Raw genomic sequence first — 16985 nt, 5'->3', positions numbered from 1 at the left:
AGCAGCAAGTTTGGGGGATAGTTGGTGGAGGGGAGGTCAAGAATATTATGAACTGAGGAGATAAAGATTAAGGGAACCAAAAAAAAAAAGATTAAGGGAACCAGAGTTGGGAACTCATAGTTTTCTTCCTGGCCTAATCCACTTCTCTTCTCCTTAGGAGAAGGTCCCAACCTGCTCCCAGAAGTCAATCCAGACCCTCTACCAGAGCCTCCTCCAACTCCAGCTGAGGTCCCTGAGAAACCTTTGACAAGCCCTGAAAAGCCCCCTTCTCCAGTCCCTTCTCCACTTCCTCAGTCTGACCCTCAGACTGAAGAAGCATCCCCCATAATGCCCACAGTTGAAGAGGAAGATGGGCCAGCAGGGGAGTCTCGCCCAGCAGAGCCAGCCCCTGCCGATGCCCGACATCCCCTGTCCTACCGTAAGACTACCAACTTTGCTCTAGACAAGTTCTTGGATCCTGCCCGTCCCTACAAGTGCACAGTGTGTAAGGAATCCTTCACTCAGAAGAATATCCTCCTGGTGCATTACAACTCGGTCTCCCATCTGCATAAGATGAAGAAAGCTGCCATTGACCCCTTGGCCCCAGCCAGGGGGGAGGGGGGCGCACCCCCCACAGCTGCCACTGCCACAGACAAGCCCTTCAAGTGCACAGTCTGCCGAGTCTCCTACAACCAGAGCTCCACCCTGGAGATCCACATGCGGTCAGTGCTGCACCAGACTCGGTCCCGGGGAGCTAAGGCCGATGCCAAGGCCGAGGGGCCCGAGAGGAGCCAGGAGGAGTCCAAGGAGGCTGACCCCGAAGGGGTCGGAGGCGCAGAGAAGAAGGGGCCGGGGCCCGGCAGCTTGGTTCCTGGGCTGCCCTTCCTGTCCCCGCCACCCCCGCCCTTGGACCTGCACCGGTTCCCAGCCCCTCTCTTCACTCCTCCGGTGCTGCCTCCGTTCCCTCTTGTTCCCGAGTCCTTGCTCAAGCTCCAGCAGCAACAGCTGCTCCTGCCCTTCTACCTGCATGACCTCAAAGTGGGGCCCAAGCTGGCACTAGCAGGGCCCACCCCTGTGCTCTCTCTGCCACCCAACACCCCGCCACCCCCCCCACCTGCCCTCAAAGCGGAGCCGGCAGAGCGGGAACGAGAGCGCCCCCCCGTGGCTGAGGAGAGAGGCGAGGCGGGGCCATCTTCCCCACCCTGCCAGCCTCCCAACGAGGCGGCCCGGACGGCAGCCAAGGCTCTGCTGGAGAACTTTGGCTTTGAGCTGGTGATCCAGTACAACGAGGGCAAACAGCCGGCGCCGCCTCCCCCTACCCCACCCCCTCCCGAGGCCCTGGGGAGTGGGGACAAGCTGGCCTGTGGAGCCTGTGGAAAGCTCTTCTCCAACATGCTCATCCTCAAAACCCACGAGGAACATGTCCATCGGCGCTTCCTGCCTTTTGAAGCCCTCAGCCGCTATGCTGCTCAGTTCCGAAAGAGCTATGACAGCCTGTATCCACCCCCAGCCGAGCCCCCCAAGCTTTCGGAGGGCTCCGTAGACTCCTCTGCTGCCCCGCTCTGCTCCCCCTTCCTGGTGCCTGAGCCTGAGGCTGCGGGCAGCCAGCCCCCTGAGGAGCACCTCCGTCCGGGAGCTCGCTGGCCCCAAGAGGAAGAAGACTGCGGGAAGAGTCCCCTCCCCGCACCTGCCCCTGCAGGCCGCCGCTTCTCCCGCACAAAGTTCACAGAATTCCAGTCCCAGGCCCTGCAGTCCTTCTTTGAGACCAGCGCCTATCCCAAAGATGGGGAAGTGGAGCGGCTGGCAGGGCTCCTGGGCCTGGCCAGTCGTGTGGTGGTGGTGTGGTTCCAGAATGCTCGGCAGAAAGCCCGGAAGCATGCGGGGGATGGGGGCCCCGTGACCGTCATGGGAGCAGGAACGGGCTCCTCGGCCTGCAGGCGCTGCCACGCCACCTTCTCCTGCATCTTTGAGCTCGTGCGGCACCTCAAGAAATGCTATGACGACCGGCCACCAGAAGAGGAGGAGGAGGGAGAAGAAGAAGAGGAAGAGGCAGCTGAGGAGGAAGAACCTGAGGAAGAACAGGCACCAGCACCCCCAGCTGACCCAGAGGCTCCAGCACCAGGATCTCCAGAAGGAGAGGACCTATGCCAGGCAGAGACCACCATCACAACAGAGGGAGAGACCGAGGGGACAGCCCTGGCCTCTCCCTGCCCAGCCCACACCTGTGACCAGTGTGCTGCTGCTTTTGCCAGCCAGGAGCTCTTGAGCAGCCACCAAAGACTCCATTTTGTGCCACCTGGTGCCCCTCCACACCTGTTGGACTTGCCCCTGTTAGTATTTGGTGAGCGTGGCCCCCTGGCGTCAGGACCCTCTCCAGCCTCAGGGCCTCCTCTGAAACGCAAGCATGAAGAGGGCAGCCTGTCACCAACGGGAAGTGAGACTGGGGGACCTGGGGAGGGTGAGCCACCCCGAGACAAGCGTCTCCGTACCACCATCCTGCCTGAACAGCTGGAAATCTTGTACCGCTGGTATATGCAGGACTCCAACCCAACCCGCAAGATGCTGGACTGTATCTCTGAGGAGGTGGGGCTTAAGAAGCGGGTGGTGCAGGTCTGGTTCCAGAATACCAGAGCCCGGGAGCGGAAGGGTCAGTTTCGAAGCACTCCTGGAAGCGTATCCAGCCCAGCCATCAAGACCCCTGCCCCACCTACCTCTGTGCCCTTCACAAAATTTGGCCTCTTAGTGGGCAAAGTGGAAGAGGGAATAGGAAGGGAAGTCTCCAAGCGAGAAACACCCACCCTCCCCTATGCAACAGCCTCTCCCACCACTGGCCCTGCATCCTTTCTACCCCCTGGCAAGGAAGCTAAGGAGGTCAGTGCCACCCCATCAGATGCTACCCCAACACCCCCACCACCTCCCCCACCTCCTGAGGAAGAGGAGCCACCAAAGGCATCTCCAGAGACTGAGGTCTGCAGTCCATCAGGAGGGGACTTGAGTGACTCATCTGCTTCTAGCCTGGCTGAGCCAGAGTCACCCGGTGCTGGGGGAGGGAGTGGAGGTGGAGCTGGAGGTGGGGGAGGGACCCCTGATGGGCTAGGACAGCGGCGCTATCGGACCCAGATGAGCAGCCTGCAGCTGAAGATCATGAAGGCCTGCTATGAGGCCTACCGCACTCCAACCATGCAGGAGTGTGAAGTCCTCGGAGAAGAGATTGGGCTCCCAAAGAGAGTCATCCAGGTGTGGTTCCAGAATGCTCGTGCCAAGGAAAAGAAGGCCAAGTTACAAGGGGTGGGAGGAAGTGGGGGAAGTGGCAGCAATGAAGGCCCCATGGGAGCTCCCCGAACTGACTGCCCTTACTGCGATGTCAAGTATGATTTCTATGTCTCCTGCCGGGGCCATCTGTTCTCCCGTCAGCATCTGGCCAAGCTTAAGGAGGCGGTCCGGGCCCAGCTCAAGAGTGAAAGCAAGTGCTATGACTTGGCTCCTGCCCCTGAGGCTTCCCTGGTCCCTAAGGCCCCTCCATCCACTGCAACTGCCACACTCCCCCTGGGAACTGCCAACACCCTGCCTCGGCTGGCCCCTGTGCTCCTGTCTGGTCCTGCTCTGGCTCAACCCCCACTGAGCAGCTTAGCTCCCTTCAGTTCAGGTAAGCAGGGAGGGAGGAGTCTCCCCTCCCTTCAGTGCTATCCTTCTTTCCCCCTTTTCCTCTGGGCTTCCCTTCCTACCACCACCTTGTTTTGTCCTCTTCCTTTGATCCCATTTCTGGGGCAGAGAGAAAATGTAAGTCACTGGTTCCGTGGTGAGGTGACAATAGGGCCCAATGGCAAACTGGGATTCTGTGGGAAGGAGTCAGTGCTACTGACTGGTAGGGGACCCCCGCCTATAGTGACCTGCCCCGTCCCCTTGTTCAACCTCTCCTTTTCCCCCCAGGCCCCGCGGCTTCTTCAGGCCTCATTAGCCTTGCTGCTGCCGCCTCTGTCTTGCCAGCTACTTCAGTCGTCCAGCCCAGTCCAGCTCGCCCCTTACCTCAGAGAACAGATCAGACCAATCCCACTGCAGTGGACCCTGCTCCAGGGCCTCCTGCTGAAACTTCAGGGGACAACATCCCTGATGAGCGTAAGTGTGCTGCCACTGGGGTCACTTCTTCTACTGACGCCCTCAAGAACCTCAAGGCCCTGAAGGCCACAGTACCCACCCTGCTAGGGGGCCAGTTTCTGCCCTTCCCCCTGCCGACTGCAGGGGGGGCTGCCCCCCCAGCCGTCTTTGGTCCACAGCTCCAAGGGGCCTATTTCCAACAGCTCTATGGGATGAAAAAGGGGCTGTTCCCCATGAACCCCGTGATACCTCAGACCCTCATTGGGCTGCTCCCCAATGCCCTCCTCCAGCCACCACCCCAGCCCCCTGAGCCTGCGGCCACAGCTCCCCTGAAGCCACCAGAGCTGCACCTCCCCGGTGAGGGTGAGCCTGGGGAAGCTGATGAATTATTAGCAGGTACCACTGGCATTTCTACTGTGGATGTGACCCACCGCTACCTGTGTCGCCAATGCAAGATGGCATTTGAGGGAGAGGCACCTGCTGCTGCCCACCAGAGGTCTTTCTGCTTCTTTGGAAGGGGTCCTGGGGCTGGTATGCCCCCTCCTCTCCGTGTACCCATCTGTACCTATCACTGCCTGGCGTGTGAGGTGCTGCTGAGTGGGCGGGAGGCCTTGGCAGCACATCTGCGCTCCTCAGCGCACCGGCGCAAGGCAGCCCCTCCTCCACCCCCAGGAGGCCAGCCGGTCACCAACGCCACGGCTTTTGCCAAAGAGGAAGCAAGATTACCTCACACGGACTCCAACCCAAAAACTACTTCTACCTCTACACTTCTAGCTTTATAAACAGAGAAACCAAGATAGGGGAAGAGAGAAGGGCTCTTCAGCTCTTCCTGCATACCCCAAGGGGTTCCTGGTGGGAGCTCAACCCCCCCCACCCATACCCCACGGCTCTGCCCATCCTGGGGGTGTCTCCAGACTTCAACCCTCAGTGGGCTTCACACACCCCACCTCCAGCAGTGTCCTGCCTCCTCCCCCAACACAGACACATAACCTAGCTCTTAGACTCCTTACAAACATATTCCTATCTGCCCCCCCCCATTCTTACATGTACACTTACACAGCCTGCCTCCCCACATATATACACACATACATACCTACCTTCCTCATGTCCTGCCTTTCCCGACATTCTCATGGTCTCCAAAGGCGGCCTGCCTCTTCCCCACAATGTTCCCAGATACACGCACCTATCCAACTCAAGTTGTCCCGTACTGTGCTACTGACTGAGAAACGCCAAAAAGAGAGAAAAAGGAAAACCCAAGAGGACGAAGGGGGAAGGGAAAAAAACAAAAAACACATACCACTCTCCTTTCCCCTCTCCCCTTACTTCGTCCAGAGCGCAACACCAGTCACAAACTCTTACCAAGCTCCCAACTGGCCAGCCCCCATCGCTGGGGCCCAGGATGGGTAGGGGGCCTTGGGACTCTAACCAAACAAGAGGTGGGACAGGGAGAGGGGTCCCCTATTCCCCCATCTCCCCTCCCTCTCTAACAGGGGAACCTCGGTAGCCTGGACTCTTGAAGAAGCCGTTACCAGGAACCTCTATGCCCCTCTCCTTCCTACACCCCAGAACTGCAGTAACTTATTCTCAAAGGCTTTAAACACAGAGATCCTCTCAGCAGCCGTGGGCCAGCCCCTGGTCCCAGGCTTGCCACCATTGGGCCCAGCCTGTGGGACCCGGTGCCGCCCACCAACGGCAAATCCAAAGTTCTTTAAAAAAAAAAAAAAAAAAAAAAAAAAAAAAAAAACTGAGACACACACACAACCAAAAAAGAGAGAGCAAGAGAGAGCGTACGCACGAGAGAGAAAGAGATGGAGAGACCAGAGGAATGAACTAAAGAAAAATAAACTTGAAAAACACAGGAAAAAACCCCCCAACAGAAAACCCTTCCACCAAACAAATTGGTTTTTCCTGTTTGTGTCAATGTTTTTGGTTCTTTAGATTTTAAAAATTCTCTTGTGTTAAGGGTTGTTTTTTAAGCCTCCCCATTTCTTTGGAATAGCAAATGGTTTTTAGCCCCTGAAGTGGGTGGTTAAGCACCTCATGGGACTGAGAATAATATCATGCTATCTTTTCCTCTCCCCTATTACACTGTGTATTTAAGAGGAAAGGTAAGATCCCAACATGCGTAAGAAATTGTTATCACCGAAAAGCTCTTTCCTAGAAATAGAACAGGAACCCTTGGAAATCCTGTCTAAAAAAGTGTGGATGAATGTGACAAAATGGTTTGTGAATCCTAGCAGTCCTTTCCTCCGACCCATTTTACTTCCCTCCTAAATCTCAGTTCCTATTCCTCTTAATAACTCCTTCATAATCTCCTCTTCCTAAAAATATCTCATTCTCCATCCTCTTTCATGTCCCTTTGCACACTGTCTCCAAGTCTACGTTCCTCACTTCCCATCACCACAGCATGTATCTTCCATTACTCAGCAGCTATTTAGCTGTTGAAAGGAATTCAGAGGTAGGTGTTAGAATATGCCCTGAGACCACAGGGACCAGTTGCCCAAATGAAGGGGCTATTGGGAGAATAAAAGGCTTAAGCACAAGATAGGAGCTCCTCTCCTTAAAATTGGTAACTTTTATAAGCAAATGTGAAGGACCAAGAGACAAGAGAGGAGTTCCTCTCCTTAATTTTTATAAGCTAATGTGGTGGTGAAGGACATCTTGATAAAAGTCCACCTATAAACTTCTGGGGCCACCTGATTTTCTCCTATCCATTCTTTTGAATCCCTACCCTTTTGTCTCTTTATCTCCCACTTAACCATTCAACCCTTCCCTCAATTAAATCCATCCTGGAGTTTAGGTTTTCCAGTAGATGAAGTTTTCCATGCTAAACAACATTCTGGCTTTGTAGAAGAGAGAGAATGAAGGGGAGAAGAGAGAGGAGAGAAAACCTAGCTTAATTCTACAATCACCATACAATCTTGTCTTTATAGTGCTCTATAACTTACAAAGTGCTACCCTTTCAATAACCCAGTGATATTTCATGAGTCTTAATTCCTGCCCCAAAGTCAGCCACCACAGCCCAAGTGGAATTGGAAGGGCAGAATAATGCCAAAAAATACTAGCTACCAATTTAGGTAGCAAGAGAGGAAGCAACCCACCTCCAATTGTTCCATGCTGCTCTTGCTATCTTTCTCTGCCTCCCTCTTGTTCCCTTCCCACCCCTCTCTCTCCCATTGAAATTCCATGTATAAAACTATTTTCTTAGCAGCATGTGTATGAGGAAAGAGGCTTTTTAACTCTGTGCTTTATGGGAATGTGACTTGTGTATAAAGGTTGAAAACAAAAACACAGGAAAAAAAAATAAGAGGAAACATTTTTAAAACAAAACCAAACCTGGCAATTGCCTGGTATGGAGTGACAAGGTGTGGAGTTATTTGAAACTGCTTATGGGTGTCTCACATCTTCAAGCCTTTCAACTGGAAAGTTAGGCTGGTTAGAGTTTTGGACAGAAATCTTTACCCATCACATAGACCAGTGGTTCTCAAACTCTTTTTCTCAATATCTTTTCAGTATTAACTATTGAGAATATGTCCAAAGAATTTTTGTTTATATGGGTTACATAATATTTATCATAAATAGAAAAAAAACTAATTTTGAATTTGTAGACCCTCTGAAAGGATTTCAGAGACCCTCCAGGATTCACTGCACCACACTTTGAGAACCACTTACACAGACTTTTGTGTATATGTACATGAAAACCCAGATATACTGACTTGGAGAAAATGGGATACAAATATGGTCAGCAAGTGGTGTGGGCTGCCTCAGCATTAGTCCAGTCATACTCATCTAGGTGTGACTAAATCACACCTGTGTGTCAAAAAAAAGCCCCAAAACCCTGACCCTACTGAACTGGATAAATCAAAGGAGTTACTGTTCTACCCACTTTCAGACCAGTACCACTCCCATTCAATGCCTTTTTCAAACCAGAAGTCTGTTGATCCAACTCTAGCAGGCTGGCTTGTGTAGACAATGAGATGCTGAAAGGTCGAGGCAGCCTGCTTGAGATGAGTGCCGCTCCCTTCCAAGCACCCTGGAACATTGCTAGTATGACTGGCGACTCTCATTTACCCAAACTGGGCCCTCTTCTGGTTTCCACACCCATCCACCTTGACATCTTTATACATTTACATACTTCTGCCTGTGAGCTAACTTTGAGTTTGCTTCTCTACCTGAATCACCATTTAATAGATAAAACACCTGACCATGTGACCTGCGGTTATTGAGGTTGAGAATCTAGCAAAAGAAACTAAGAAATGAGTTCTGACAACCCTTGGAGTACGCCCACCCAAGATCTACAGACGTGCACACTTAAAGAGAACCACTCTCTTACATACACACAATGGTGCTCTTTAGGAAACCAGCACCCTAGCCCAAGCTTTTCCTGTGTGCTTTCACCTCCTCCGTCCTTGGTTGCTCTCAATTTTAGATCTCATATCTCTGGTAATCCAATCTGATTTCTGTTTATCTGATATCACATACCAAGATTCTTATAATAGTGGACATGTTTATTTCTCTCTAAACAGACTCACCCAGAGATATACAAAATTAGGTCTTAAGTTAGGGAAGAAATTTTAGTACAGGGATAGCATTTGAGAAGCTCAAACAAAGAATAAGAGAACTATGTACATACAAATTACTATGTAAGTTCATAAGCAAGAACTCCCAAGCACACATAAAGACTTTAGTTCCCACATAGACAACCCCAGAGACAGACTTATACTTCTGTATTCTGATGCAAACACTAAGAGATACATTCATTCTCAACAATGAGGGAAATGATTAAATTATAGAAATAATGTATTGAAAGCCAGGAAAGGGATGACTGAATTTGGGATATGAATCTAGCCCAGGAAGGAAGTTCCAGGAAAGAACTCTGATGGGTATGGAGAATTTGATTCTGGTTCTCTGAATGTAACTGACACAAACAGGAATTACCCAGAGAAGACCTCAGAGAAAACTGAGAACTTTGTAAAGATCAGGTACCTATATTATCTCTTCTCACTCAATTCTAAACCCTCTGAAATCAACTTCAACTAAAACTACTTCCAACTTCATTCAACAGAATATACTCTCCCTAAAGTTACCAGTGATCCTCAATTGCCGAATCTAATGACTTTTTTCAATTTTCTTTTTTTTTGACCTCTCAGCAGCCTCTGACAGTAATCTCTTTCAGATGCTTTCTCCTCTCAACTTTTCATGACAATGCTTTCCCCTGGTTTTCCCTTTTATGTCTGGTTATTCCTCAATCTCCTTTGCTAGATCTTCCTCCAGGTCATCCTAGTAATCATGGTTGTCTCTCAAAGCTCTGTTCTTTATCCTTTTCTACTTTCTTTTTTCTTTTCTTTTCTTTTCTTTTTTTTTGCTGAGGCAATTGGGATTAAGTGGTTTGCCCAGTGTCACACAGCTAGGAAGTGTTAAGAGGACAAATTTGAACTCAGGGCCTCCTGGTTCCACATGTACCAACAGGGCTGGTGCTCTATCCATTGTGCCACCTAGCTGCCTCTCCTTTACCCTTTTCTCCCTCTACACTCTTAAGTGATCTCATCAGCTCTCAGAGGTTCAATTATCATCTCTAAACAAATGATTCTCAGATCTATAAATTCTGTTCTAATCCTTCTCCCAAATTTTAGTCTTTTGGAAATCAGAGCTCATTATCTTCCTCCCCTATTCCCCCAAGCCCTTCCCTCTTGCTAATTTCCCTATTCCTGTCAAAGGCACCAATTTTTCCTATTTCTCAGGCTAAAACTTTGATACCATGCTTACCTCCTCATTCACTTGCACTCCTCATATCCAATCTGTTGTCAAATATATCATTTTTACCTTCACATTTCTATATCTCTAATCCCACAGCCACCATGACAGACAGTTCAGGTCCTCCTCTCTACTTGCCTAGACTTTTGCAATAGTCTTCTGGGTTACTGATCTTCCCCAAATGTCTCCCCATTCCAGTCCATCCTTGACTCAGATGCCAAAGTAAGTCTCTCAGCATCGGTCTGATTATGTCACCTCTTCTATGCGGTAAACTCATTGGCTTCCTCTTATCTCCAGGATCAACTATAATAAAATTCTTAGATTTTTAAAGCCCTCCATATGTGGCCCCTACCTACCTTTTCTAAACTTTAGCCCCCTCCACATGCTCTGTGATTCCCCCGACCCTATAGCTGGTCCTTAAACATGGCACCCCATCTTTCAATTCAGTACTTTTCACTGGCTGTCCCCATACCTCGAATGTTCTTTCTCCTCATCTGTCTCCTGGCTTCCTTTAAGACTAAGCTCCAAACCCATTATCTGCAGGAGGCTTTTTTTAGTCTCAACCCCTGCCTCCCTTTCCCAACAACAGACATACTGGTGGGACCTTCCCTTTAAGACACTTTCCACTTGCTCTGCCCATATCTTATATATACATATTACTTGCAGGTTACCTCCCTAATTAGAATGGGGGCTCCTTGAGGACAGGACATGTTTTTGCCTTAGGTCCTAAAATGGTAAAAATGGATTACAACTGCAGGGGTTTCTATCAGAGGTTGAAGGCAAAGATGTAACCAGAGGTAAGGATGAGAAGGGATAAGTTTCTAGGAGAGATTAAGCTTTATAGTTTGGGTATCATTTCTAGGGGGGAAAAAAAGCCCAGACTCAGGGAAACCAGTTGTCCCAAAGGAGTAAGATTCTGCTCTTAGTGTCATCAGGATTATTTCCCACATATATTATATACAGGTTGAGAGAAGCTCAGATATAGGACAAATAAAGGGAATATTCATTTGCAGAAAACTCAAAATTGTAAACCTTAATTTTTACATGGGACCAATTTCACCAGGTCAAGGGAAAAACTGGAAAATGATCACAAGATAAGAGTTTTATATGATGAAGAATGTGCAGACAGGAGGCCAGGAAGTTCTGTAAGAGGACTGCTTCATTCCTTTATCCTCTTGAGAACTCAAACTTAAAAAGTGATCCTGGAAGGCAAATGCTACCTTGTGCTGTGCAAAGTATGAACTTCAGCATCGAAGTTATAAAAACTAGGGAACACAAAGTGGAGAAGAAAAGCATTGTGATCTCTGTATGCTATAGTAAGGTTGTAGCTTTTTTGAGGAAGTTGGAGAAAAGGAAACCATTAGGTAATAGAATAAAGGTGAATCAAGACTAGAAAGAGAAGAAATGGTGATGTGTTTTTTGTTTTTGCTGAGGCAATTGGGATTAAATGACTTGCCCAGGGTCACACAGCTAGGAAGTGTTAAGTGTCTGAGGTCATATTTGAACTCAGGTCCTCCTGTTTCAGGGCTGGTGCTCTATCCACTGTGCCACCTAGCTGCCCCTGAAATGGTGTTCTTAATTGATATAGTGAATGACAATACCACCCATCTTTACACATCACAAAACCAAAAATGCCACAGCTGTTTCCTATAATCCTCATAACTGAAGCCCCATACTACCACTTGTCTGTAGTCCCTTAAATTTAAAACCATATTTTCTTCGCACCTGCTCACCTTCTCACTGCTGCTCACTTGTACCCCATTTCATTAAATTACACCCCAAAATCAATCGGCATCATCAGCTATCTATGACGCTCTCACTGGGTGCTCATGCTTAGCAAATGCCAGAATAAGTCCTGTATGACACGTCACACTCATGTGCTCCAACAGTCCTGTATTTTCAATGCTTAAGGAGCCCTATAGATCAACTTAGGACTTATTGTATACCCAGCCTACTTTTCACTCTCCACTCAGGGGTATTTCTACCAAGTCACTTTGGCCTCTCACTCCCCTTTCTCATACCTTACCTTCAACCAAAAATCTAATATATCGGAAGCATGAATAAGCCACAAAACTGGATAAACTGCCTAAACTAGCTAAAAATTCTCCTCCTTCCCCCCTTACACACCCCCCCCCCACCATCAGCATCCTCCATTATATTGCCATCTCCAACGTATTTGAAGCCCAACATTCACTTGCACAGCTTCATTTTCTTTGTCATCTTGCATTCTGCACTCTGTTCCTTCTCCTAGCTGGGGCTATTCTCAGGAAGGGAATAAGATAGAAAGTGTCCACTCACCCCTTGCAAAGAGTGCCTCGCGCACTATTTCCTCCCTATGGCATCCTGTTGTTTCCTTCTCCAGTGAGTCACCATTTTCCCTCCCAGGCTACCATCCATCCCCAGAGAAGACAGAGTGAAACCCTCTGGCCCAGAATATGCCCACAGTCCAGTTCTCAAATGCCACTGGCTCCGTGTCCCTCTGTGTCCCAGATCATTCATATGACCATCACTCAACAAAGACTGAAGTCAAACCCCCCGCATTTGGGAATATCCGCGGCGTCTGAAAGAGTCAGCTGTGAAGACAGAGGCCATCTATACCTCAGGTTCTACTATGGGAGCCTTAAAACAAGCCCGAGAGTATTAACCTTTTTTTCAGATGCTGTTCATTTTGGCACAGTTCCTGGAACTACAGTCCAGGGTTTGACCAATATTCTAAACATGTCCAAGATCCAATAAGGCCTGCTCTGGATCTGTGACACCAGCCTTTCCTGCCACAAAGGATATTTAAGAATTCCTCAGATCATATTTCCCTTCCAAAGACTTCTCCATCATTTTGAGGTCTAGTATTGACTTTTGATGTGAAGATCAAGCAGGTGGGTATGGAAATTTATAACCTCAAGTGGGATGCTGTAGAGGAATTCCTAGAAGACCAAGTGTTCTTGAATAGTTTCCAAGGAAGGGACAGGTTTTTGATCTTTCACCTTCTACCTTTTCTATCTATTTTTTACCTATTACCTTTCCTACGTATGGCTCAAAGACATCTCCCTCATCCCCTCACTCAAACCCAGCAAGGAAGGTCAGATCTTCATCAGAACTTGGCCAATCTTAATGCTCAATGACATCTAGCCAGGTAGGAACCCTACCCTTCAGTCAACTGCAAGACCCAGAGGAGGAAAGCTCCCTCCTTCCTGCCTTTTCCGCTCTCTCCCCGCCACCATCATCACCGTGCCCACACAGCTGGCTATTTCTAGTCTCTTTTATCTCTTTCTCTTCCCAACCTGCCCATCTATTCTTGCTGCCCTTCAGGAGTCCCATGGAAGTCCCGTCCTGAGGCTTAGCCTATGTCTGAGTCCCTCGTAGCTAGCTTCCCGGACACTACGGGCAGAGGTACCCCCCAAATTCCCTTCTGGGCGTGTGGGAGCCCGAGGCCTAGCCCAGCTCACCCTCCATCTGCATATTCTCCCTTGGGTCCCCGTCCCATTCCCCTGCCCCAAAGCTCCACCCAATGCCTGGCGTCTTCTGTGGCACCACCCTATTCTTCCCCAGTCTCCCTCTTTTCCCCCCACTGCCACCAAGCGGCCAGCACGCGTCTGGCGGGGTTTGGGTTTTGCCGCAGTGCCAGGATCAGAGACGCCGTTCACGTGCCAGTGCAGCACTGCCAAGTGTGGCAGCATCCAGTTGGTTGGGTGCCAAGGCAGTGGGACCCAGGTGTCAGGAGAGGAAGGGGAGGGGGAAGGAGAAAGGAAAGAGCCAGAGAGAGAAAAATAGAAACAGCCCACTTGTTAACTTGGAAAGTCCAAGTGGGATCCTGCTCTGCCCACTCTGGCCCAGCCCCCAGCCCCTACACCCTGGGCTCCCTGACCAAACCCGTCTCACCCCCACTTTGTTGGGACATATACAGACCAGGCAAGAGGATCTGGTTGTCTTCAGCCAAGAACTGGCCCGGGGCCAAGCCGAGCTGCCAGCCGCTCTCCATCCTTTCTTCCTTTGGGTATGAGCATTCGCTCTTCCTCCTTTGTGCCCTTGTTCCTCTCCCCGTCTGTCTCTCCATTTCCAGGTCGGAATCGCATGGGGAGAGCGCCTATCCTGCCTTCCACCGCCCATGCACATGCCAGCCTCACTTCCCATCTCAGTCCCCTCCTGCCAGGCACAAGGCGCAACCACCCACTCCGCCAGAATGGCACGAGGCGATGCCAGCCTCCCCCAGCTTGCCATAATGTCAGTGGGGCTCACGCCGGGATCTGAGGGCAGTGACGGCGCCGGCCTCGTGCTCCCAGGGCTGGGCCGCCAGCCCAACCGGCACTTTCCCCAGACACCAGCAGAATGCCATGCCCTAGCCTCAGCCATTCAGCACTTTCTCAGGACCTCCTTCCCTGCTGTCCCCGACCCTTTCCCTCGATGTCCCTTTCCCGAAGCTGAAAGAGAGCTCCCCACCCCCAGTCCAACACCTCCCAGAGCCGGGTTTCTAGAAGAACAAAACCCACCCTTCGGTCCTGCCCCTCCTCCCAGCCTTCCTGGTTCCCTCTCATCCCCAGCTCTGGGCACCAGACTGGCAGCTGGGGTGCCAACGGTTCCTACACACCAAGCCTTCTACGGAGCGCTCGCGCTTGCGCCTGCTCCCCCTCCTCATTTTCCCTCCTCCCAACTGCACGGGCACAAGGGTGGCAGCTGCAGTACCCAAGCTCGTGAGCAGGCAGCACGAAGCAGGCATCCTGCCCCCTCCCTTCCCGGCCCCAAACCTCCTTCCTCCTCTCCCCGCCCCATCCTTCCATTCTCTGTGGGCACCGGGATGACAGCCGCAATGCCGACCCCCACCCCATCCCCAGAAGGTTGCGTGTATGTACACACGCACGCAACCCACAAACACACACACACACAACACACACACAGTCCCACGCGTGCGAGGCTCTGGCAGCCAGCTCTGACGTGCGTGGGGACCAGTACCCAGAGAGATAGCTGGAGCCAGCACCTGATCCCGTGCCAGTTTGGGAGCGGGCGGGAGGGCAGGCGAGCGAGGCAGGCGTCGGCCCTAGGTTGGCAGCCGATGGAGCTGGGAGGAAGGAAGGAACAGATGCTCTTTGCCCAGCCTCCCTCCCTCTCCTCGCATTCAGTGCCAAGCCGGGGGGAAGGGGGTGGGATGGGAGTGGGGAGAAGGGAGGGGAGTGAAGGGGGGAATGGGGGAAGGGTGGCATTTGGAGAGAACTGGCAGGCAGAGGGAGAGAGAGCTGGGCAGTGCCGGCATGAGCTGCCGTCTCTACACTCTGCCATCTGTCTCGATTCCCTCCCCATCCCCCCTTTTTTCTTTCACTGTGTTCCCCCTTTATCCATAGGGGAAAAAAGAGGGGAAAACAGGGTCTTCAGTAATCTCCCCCCACCCCGGCAGGTTCCCCCAGTTCTCCGACCCATAACTCACCACACCACACCATACCACCACCACCACTCCATCTGGGCTCTCCTCCTGCTTCTGTTACTTCTCTCTTGCCTTCACCCTCACACCAAAACTGGTGCAAATGGTTGGTTGTATTTTTAAAAAATTATTTACCAAAAAACAAAACAAAAAAACCCTTAAAATTATGTATTTATGTATCTTTTCTTTGGGAATTTCCTATCCTTCCGGGCTTGGGTCCTCAGTGCCAGGGCATGTGGCAGGCAGAGGGAGGGGCAGGGAGCTGCTAGTCAAGTCCCAAGTCTCAGCTGGTGCCCATGAATGCCATGCCAGGGAGGAGGGGTGGTCGGGGGGTGGGGTAAGAGGGGGGTATCGAGATCGCTCTCTTCTCTCTGCCTCTGTGATTATTTTTTTCCCCTTTTCCACTTCCGGAGCAGATTCAAATTGATCTAAAACCTCCTCCACAATCTATTGTCCCCCCCAACTCCTATCCTCCCCCAAGATCCTGGGGCTCTGTGGCCCTCTCTCCTAGCTTTTAATTTTCTATTTTGACCACCCTCTTCTTTTTGTGTGTGTGTGTGTGTGTGTGTGTGTGTGTGTGTGTGTGTGTGTGTGTATGCGCGTGCGTTTGCATCTATGGCGGTGGGCACAGTGCCAGCCACCACACAGCCATCTGCGATGCCTTCTGCAGTCTCTGCTATCTCTCCCTGCCACCTCCAGCTACCACCCCACACACCCCATATTTCCTACCCCTCCAGCCCCCAATCATTAATTAGCTACCGAATTAATTAAATTGTGAATGCTAATTAATGTTCCTACAGGGCAGACTGCCAGGATTGGGGGGGGGGGGTAGAGGGGGCTGAGATGGAAGGAAAGAGAGACTAGGGTTGAATGGAGGAGACTGAGGGTGATGGAGTGAACCTGACAAAGTGAAGAAGGAACAAAATAAAGAGGAAGAAAGGAGAATGATGGAGAGGTCAAGGAAGGAGAGAAGTACCTGGGAGTAAGTAAAAAGGAGAATATAAGGGAATGGAAAACTTGTGGGATCCAACTAGATTTGGCTTTCCCAAACTTAGTAAAGGGCCTGGGGTTGCTGTGTACAAGCCTCTACCTTACACCTTGATTGATTAGGACATCTAGCTTCCCCCCTTCTTTCCCCCCTCCCCCCCCGACTTTTAAATCAATACTGACTTAAAATACCAGACCACTTGATAGGGAATACACATATTTTGGGCAAGCACTTCCTGGATCCCTCAACCCTACTTTCTCTATTTATATATAATCTCTAAAGCTGGGTCCTCTCGTTCTCAATGATGGCTCACCTAGATAATTAGAAACCCAACTGAACTCCTCACTAGGATCTGAGACAAACCAAAGGAAGGCACGAAATAAAATCTGCTTCTCCTGGTTTTATTCTTGATCCACATGAGAGGGAGGGAATACTCAGAGTATAAATGCCCCTGGGCATTTAATATGGAAGACAAGGTAGACCAACACATTCTACAGCCAGATTCCAACTATGGTGGGCCACAGTAGGAACAGCCTTCTCTACAAGGCTGTTTTGTGGAGAGAAAAAACATGACCCATTCCTACAATCCTTCTTAAAAATTAAAATTTTGAGGGGGAAAAAATAAGCACTAAAATAAAAACAACCACTCTTGAGACCCTTAGGGAAGCAGATATTACTCAAACTCTTAAATGAATTTTCAAATAGCAGAGAAGGGTTCAAAACACTGGAGAAAAGAGTAGAACTAGCATCAAGTCATGGATA

At 50.4% G+C, this 16985-nt stretch overlaps 1 protein-coding gene across 3 annotated transcripts in view; it reads left to right on the top strand.

Annotated features, from left to right (window-relative positions):
• Nucleotides 1–6036, top strand: part of ZFHX2 (zinc finger homeobox 2) — a 28258-nt gene extending 22222 nt beyond the window's left edge. For all 3 annotated transcript variants that reach the window (XM_051980494.1, XM_051980492.1, XM_051980493.1), the window contains exons 9-10: nt 158–3625; nt 3910–6036. In XM_051980494.1, the coding sequence (XP_051836454.1) occupies nt 158–3625; nt 3910–4856 (4415 nt within the window). In that variant the 3' untranslated portion in view covers nt 4857–6036. The remainder of the gene's footprint in view (nt 1–157; nt 3626–3909) is intronic.
• Nucleotides 6037–16985: the final 10949 nt, after the last annotated feature.

This window comes from Antechinus flavipes, chromosome 2 (assembly GCF_016432865.1).
Source record: "Antechinus flavipes isolate AdamAnt ecotype Samford, QLD, Australia chromosome 2, AdamAnt_v2, whole genome shotgun sequence".
NCBI classification, from domain to species: Eukaryota; Metazoa; Chordata; class Mammalia; order Dasyuromorphia; family Dasyuridae; genus Antechinus; species Antechinus flavipes.
The sequence above is the reverse complement of the archived record's forward strand: the minus strand, read 5'-3'. Positions and strand labels throughout refer to the sequence as shown.